Genomic DNA, 7,500 nt, shown 5'->3' on the forward strand with positions numbered 1-7,500 from the left:
TTATCAGTTTAGTGAGATCTGTGTTACTCTATGGACATGAGTCATGGTATGACAATTGAACACTCAATAGATTTAGTAGATTTGAGAACAAAGCCATCAGAAGGATATTGGGAGTTTAATGGTAGGACAGGATTAGAAATGAAACTATAAGAGATATTACTCGAGTGCCATATGTGGATGAGATCATGGTGAAGGGTAGATGGAGATGGTTTGGACTTGCTCTTCGCACTCCCCAAGAGACATTAGTTCACCAAACGTTCAACTGGGCTCCGCAAGGCAATAGAAGAGTTGAAAGACCCAGGCCTACATGGCTGAGGACTATGAAGCGCGAAGTAGGAGATGATGAATGGAGAAATATTGAATGAAAAGCTCAAGATAGAGACTGGCGAAATCTAACAGAGGCCCTTTGCCTCAATAGGCGTAGGAGGAGATGATGATGATGAATCCTCAAAGCAGTTTTACGTACCCCTTCTTAGAGCATCCTACACAATTTCCACCAAGCAATGTAGGCGTTTATTAGCTTCTGAGTTCATTCCTACGAACCCCCGCATCAAAATTAATTAATCCCTTCATACATTTCACCGTGGATGGACATCAATCGCTTTTGGATATTAAGATTTAGTCATTTAACACGAAATGGAAATAAATTCTTCAGAGGAGACCAGTTATCCAGTTCAGTTGTTGTGGCAAGATTTGAGAAAAACTAGGCAAGCGCTGTTGTATTGCCTGTGTCTGTGCTTAAATGTATATATTACATGAGAGAGAGAGAGAGAGAGAGAGAGAGAGAGAGAGAGAGAGAGAGAGAGAGAGAGAGAGAGAGATTCAAGTATATATAGAAAGAAACATAATATTTACACTAAACCGCTTCAGCAGGAGCTTAGCCTTAGAGAGAGAGAGAGAGAGAGAGAGAGAGAGAGAGAGAGAGAGAGAGAGAGAGAGAGAGAGAGTTATTCAAGTATGTATAGAAAGAAACAATATTTACACTAAACCGCTTCAGCAGGAGCTGAGCCCTAAAAGAAAAGAGAGAGAGAGAGAGAGAGAGAGAGAGAGAGAGAGAGAGAGAGAGAGAGAGAGAGAGAGAGAGAGAGAGAGAGAGATTCAAATATACATAGAAGAGATACATTACAATATTTACATTAAACCGCTCCTACAGGAGCTAAGCCTTAAAATAAAAATAAAAATCCTTGATATCCTTCGGATAAGTCTCTCACCTCGTAGTGCCCTTACTCCTCCTGAAGGCATTCCTGATAGCCGAGACGTCGGACCGTATCCTGCTGACGATTCTTTTCGCGTTCTTGTCATCCGGGCCCCCGTCCTTGTTAGGGGAGGGGGAGCCCCTCTTGCTTGACCCGGAGGAGCCAGACTTGGAGGTCTGGTGTCTGGCTTCCATCAGGCGCTTACGTCCGAGGCTCTGAAGGATCTCCTGTACACGGGATAGAAGAAAAAGACAAGGTGGCAACTGGAGTCAGATGAGGTTCTGTAAGGGGAGGGGTTATACTTTTGGGAGATTTGATTAATTGATTTTTTTACTCTTTTATATAACTCGGATATTAGATTAGCTCTGTGTCAACAATTATTGTCTCAGGATTAGTTTTTTTAATATGTGCATAAAAAAATTGTATCAAGATTTGTCATATTTTAATTTGTTCATATCAATGTCATGTAAATGTATTGCAAATGTATTCATAAAATTTATTTTTCATAGTTTTCTTAAAAAAGAAACTCATGAGATCAATACTGTACACAATGTATTCATAGAATTGTTATGATTTTCTTAGTTGTAAATTCTGCACAAATATCCAATTTTACTGAGTCACAAACAGAACAGGATAGCCCTTACCGTCTTGAGTGGTCTCAAATCTTAATTCTAACAGCAAATTTTGATCTAAATATCCAATTTAAATGCAAATTAATAGGGATAGCTGGGGGTCAATGATAGAGAGAATTTCAAGGAACAATATCTAAAATGTACATTTGTCTAATTTTTTTTTTTTCATTTTAACTCATTTAAAATCTATGATATTTGATATATCCACTTATTTTCGAGATGTTCAGGTTAATGTAGAGTTAGGAAAAATAATGGTGTTGGTTTATAGTACCTAATGGGTCTTTCTTTGCCCAAGAAAATCTTAGGTAGACCTTTAAGGGGGGGGGGGGGGGGGCGCAAGCCAGCCTCAAGTTGGTGCCGCTCCCAAGCCCGGGTAAATGGGGAGGGTTGGCAGCCGGTAAGGCATCCGGCCATGAAAAGTTAGCCAAAACCCATATGGCCAGTGGAAATTTTGAGATTAGAATTAATGCTAGAGCATATATATGATGAAGTGTGGGACGGAGGTAGATGGAGAACGCTGGCCAGAAATATCGACCTCACATAAAGGTGGGAAAAGATGCAGACAAAGAAGAAGAAGAATCTTAGGTAGACTTGCTTTGACCTAACTTGGTCGATGGAAAATCTTAAGGTCAATGTATATAGATTCAAGTTCATATCTATCTACGAAAAATATGATTTACATGAGATTTTTTTTATTGCATTTCAACTTATTCAAAATCTATGATGAATGCCAAATCCACATTCATTTGAAATGTTTAGTTTAAGGTAAATAGTATGGAAAATGATGGTGTTGATCTTCAGCACCAAATAGGTTTTATAATTTGCTGAAGATAGCTATAGGTAAACTTGCTTTGACCCAACTTGGTCAACAGAAAATATGATCTACATTTGTAGAGAGAGAGAGAGAGAGAGAGAGAGAGAGAGAGAGAGAGAGAGAGAGAGAGAGAGAGAGAGAGAGAGAGAGAGATTATAAGTGGCATTATATTCATTCAGTTCCTTCCTCATACCTCTAAAATTGATCCCCAAAATTGTCTTCCTCCTTTTCTCCCTCACAGTTTTGGAAACATTTTGATCCAATACAAAATAGAAAATGGGAAGAGGAAAACAAAATTGCTTTTTGCAGTTAAATTGCATTATAACCTAGCGAGATTGGAGCCTAAATCTAGTACATTTAAACCTAATGCTATAATCTATTCGTAATAGGTAGCTTGCAATAAAATCAAATCCAGTTGAAGTTTAAAATAGTTCATATCCTTTGCCATCTTGAAACCTCTTTTGTTTTTGTTTACATTCTCACACCCAGCCAACGATGTATAATGTCATTTGGGCCAGTGGGAGGGAAACTAAGTTTTTCATAGTTTATTTGTTTAGTTGTGAGAAAAAAATTGTAAGCAGCATTTAGATTGTTTAAGTTTATTTGTTTGAGAGAAAAATATAAGTAGCAATTAGATTAATTGTTTGTTTAATTGTAACATCAAGGGGGAAGAACATAAGCAGCAATTAGATGAAATTACATTGGGAAAAAGAACATCAAAGAATTGTTTTTTACAGTTGAGCCTTCTGAGTCCCAACACATTTGATGATAAAAAGTGATCAAATGATAAGCTAACAAGCATATTTCATATGATAATCACTAAAGTTTTATTACTGTGATAGGGAATGTCTTTTTATGGATGCTGCCTATAGAATATTTTTTTTAGGATCTGGAATTTCTTAAATTAAAAAGTGGTTAATTTTACAAAACAATTTATCATTGAATTAAAAGTTCCTCAAAACAAATGGAACTGAATCACAGGCGCTTGGGTCTCAGAATGGCAAAGAGAGAGAGAGAGAGAGAGAGAGAGAGAGAGAGAGAGAGAGAGAGAGAGAATGTATATATAAAGGGTCTTTGATAGAGCTATATGGGAGCCCAATGGATTTTAGAAATATACAAGTACTTTGCATTGCGTTCTACGGTTAGGAATTTGAAAACTTAACTTTAACTTCAAATACATATAACAATGTTGGTCCTAATTCTAATGTGAACTGATATCCCTACATCACAATAGTGCATGTATCTCTAGCTATCTAAGTAATGTATATAACTCCCCAAGTTACCCCAATAGATAACTCTCTACTTATCCCAATATAGTGCTGACTCTGTCGTTATCCTAATAGTTTACATCACTGTCTGGTTATCCAAACCGTATACTATTTTTCTGCTTATGTTACAGTAGTAGTGCCCATGTTATACCTGTAGAGTATATAACTTTATACTCAATTTTTTTAATGAGGCGCATTTTCACTGACTCGAAGGGGTACCCTTTCAGCTCGGAAAAGTTTCCTACTAGCTGATTGGTTGGACAAAAGAATTCTAACCAATCACCAAGTAGTGAACTTTTACGAGATAAAAGGGCACACCTGTGACTCGCAGGGGTGCCCTTTTAGCTGGGAAAATTTTCCTACTAGTTGATTAGTTGGGAAAAATAGTTCTAACGAATCAGCAAGTAGGAAACTTTTCAGAGCTAAAAGGGCACCACTGCGAGTTCGTGCAAAGGCCCTGACTCACAGGGGTACCCTTTTAACTCTGAAAAATTTCCTACTAGCTGATTGGTCGGACAAAATTATTCTAACCAATCAACTAGTAAGAAACTTTTGCGAGCTAAAAGGCCACCACTGCGAGTCAGTGCTTTGTCCAATCAGCTAATAGGAGAGTTTTCCGAGCTAAAAGGGCAACCCTGCGAGTCAGTGCAAAGGCACCTCATAAAAAAAAATGAGTATAGTTATCCCAACAATGTTCGTAGCTATGTTTGTATCTATATACTATACGACCCTCTACTTATTTCAATACTGTAGTGTAAGGGAAATTAATTCTATCGATAGCCTATGACACTTACTAGTTACTCAAATGGTGTAAACAGCTCATGGATACTGAAGTACAGATGGTGTTCTTAATAGTGGGAGTATTATATTTTATCACCTACGGATATTAAACTAGTAAAATTATAAAATGACATTGTATAAAAGTGTTTTAAATATATGGTCTGAGTTTGATGCCTCCCAAGTTATTACAAGGCTTCTTTGTTTGACGGTTATGTATCCATGTGTGTATTTTATATATATATATATATATATATATATATATATATATATATATATATATATATATATTCATATATATATATATATATATATATGAATATATCTGTATATGTATATATATATGTATGTATATATATATACACTGTATATACATATAAATATATATATATATATATATATATATATATATATATATATATATATCTGTATATTTATATATATACTGTATATACTGTATATATATACATATATATATATATATATATATATATATATATATATATATATATATATATATATATATATATATATACACACACACACACACACACACATATATATATATATATATATATATATATATATATTGCAATGTATATTTATAGAACTAAATGCAAGTACTGTATACTTTAGCCAAGGCAAATTTTCAGAAAAACTTGGCTTCTCAATAAAGAGGATCATAATATTTTCAAAATGAAAGACTCCCAGAAAGCCAGAGACAAAAAGACAAGATCAAATCACGAATGGAGCAAAAGGTCAACAGAAGTCGAGGAGGGTGAGGGTCTTTTTAGGGGGGGGGGGTAGGTATTAAATATGTAAAAAAAAAAAAAGGGGGGGGGAGAGGGCTTCGATTGGTAGCTTGTCCTTCTCTCAACCCTCGGGACTTCGAGGAACTCCTTCGAGGAACTCCTCAAAACTAGACACGATTGGAGGAAAAAAGAATCGAATACTTAATTGATTCTGTCTGAGAGAACCCAAAGTGAGATGAAGAGGAAGAGGAAGAGGAAGAGTTTGTTGACAAGAGGATTTTCGTTTTGTTTGAAGGAAGATATTATATGGTTCAGGGGAAGAAGAAGTGGTAGGGGGAAGAGTGAAGGGGGAGAAGAACTCTCAGAGGGGGGAGGTGGGGTGGAAAGGTATTAAAAAAGTTGCTATTCGCCCATGATAAACTTCTGGAGATGAAAATTCAACAAAATTTATATTTTCAATATTTTTTTTAGATGTGATAATCTTTAAATCTATGGATATTTTAAAAAGTTACTTAATGTTCTTACACAAAATAAAAAAAAAAATAGTAAAATAATCAATAAATTCTCTGCGTACAACAAGATTGCCTTAAATTGAAAAAGTTTATATTTGATTAGAGGCAAATGATGCGTCATATTAATTAGTTTTGTGATATCTTTCGATAAAGTGACAGCAAAATCAATTATCCTGATATACCAGGAGTTCCCAACCTTTTTGTGATTTGGTGCCACCTTTGGCATTGTTATAGATTCCTGTATACCCATAAAATTGAAGATAAAAAAAAGGGAAGTAATGAAATTGATATTGTGATATAATTATATGAATAAATCTCATTGCAGATTACCTCATGTATTGCACATAACTTGTTATTCTCTAAGATCCAATATACCCCCTGTAGAATAAAAATATACCCCCACTAAGGGTACATGTACCTAAGGTTGGGAACCCCTATGATATTCAATGCATGGTCATACAAGATCAGTTGTATGTACCTTTTGGATTCAAAATAATTATAAACATTGATCATCAAAACCTAGGAGAGACTATCCTAATACACAGAGAAATTAAAAAAAAGTATTTGCTTTCTCTGGATAGCAGTACCTGTCTTTGCTGTTGTAATGCATAGCTTGCCATAATAGACAATAAATTTGCTGTACCCTGATGCACAGAGAGATTTCAAAAAGGGGCTTTTTTTCTATGATTGAATAAGTCTTTGCTTTCTCTGGATAGCAGTACCTGTCTTTTCTGTTGCAATGCATAGCTTGCAATAATCAACAATAAATTTGCTTTTGTAGGGAAAAGTAACACAGCCTCCATCTTATTAACATGGGAGAAGATAGCAACTTTATGGGTTGGAGGAGGACAAGTCATCACCAGGAATACTGACAACATTTAACACATATAGAAATGGAAGATTATTGTCAAAACAGGGGGACAAACAAGAGGTTATTGGTCACATACGAAAGGTTTAACAAGGTCACATAGAAAGGGTTTAAACATATACGGACATTCATTTGACTGTCAAGTAGAAAAAAAAGGGTCACGTTGGCTGCAGTAGGTAGAAAATATTAATAATCATGACAGAAAAAAAATATGGATAGGGATTCGTAAGTTCATTGGAGTCACATCTCGTAAATTTTATGTTAGTATGTTTATGTGGATTCATTTGGTGGAAGAAAATATATGATACAAACAGATAAGAAAAAATAAAACTGTATAACCCTTCGTTGGTGCTTAAGCAGAACTTACGTCGAATGCTAACTGTAATCAGACATAAAAGCGAATGTTACTGAACTTATAAAGGGAGTTTATTTATATTATTTGTGAATTTATGAAATGTATTTTAACACAAAATTAGCTTTAAATGTGAAATTAACAATGATGACCTAGCATGTGAATTATATATATATATATATATATATATATATATATATATATATATGTATATATATATATATATAATATATATATACATCTATATATATATATATATATATATATATACATATATATACATATATATATACATATATATATATATATATATATATATATATATATAT

At 34.4% G+C, this 7,500-nt stretch overlaps 1 protein-coding gene across 1 annotated transcript in view; it reads right to left on the reverse strand.

The window, feature by feature from the left end:
• The window catches only part of LOC137617305 (uncharacterized), a 150,703-nt gene that overhangs the window by 98,734 nt on the left and 44,469 nt on the right, over positions 1-7,500 (reverse strand). Inside the window, exon 12 of the mRNA XM_068347310.1 lies at positions 1,212-1,423. Coding sequence (XP_068203411.1) covers positions 1,212-1,423 — 212 coding nt within the window. The remainder of the gene's footprint in view (positions 1-1,211; positions 1,424-7,500) is intronic.

Source organism: Palaemon carinicauda, chromosome 23 (genome assembly GCF_036898095.1).
Source record: "Palaemon carinicauda isolate YSFRI2023 chromosome 23, ASM3689809v2, whole genome shotgun sequence".
Classification (NCBI taxonomy): Eukaryota; Metazoa; Arthropoda; class Malacostraca; order Decapoda; family Palaemonidae; genus Palaemon; species Palaemon carinicauda.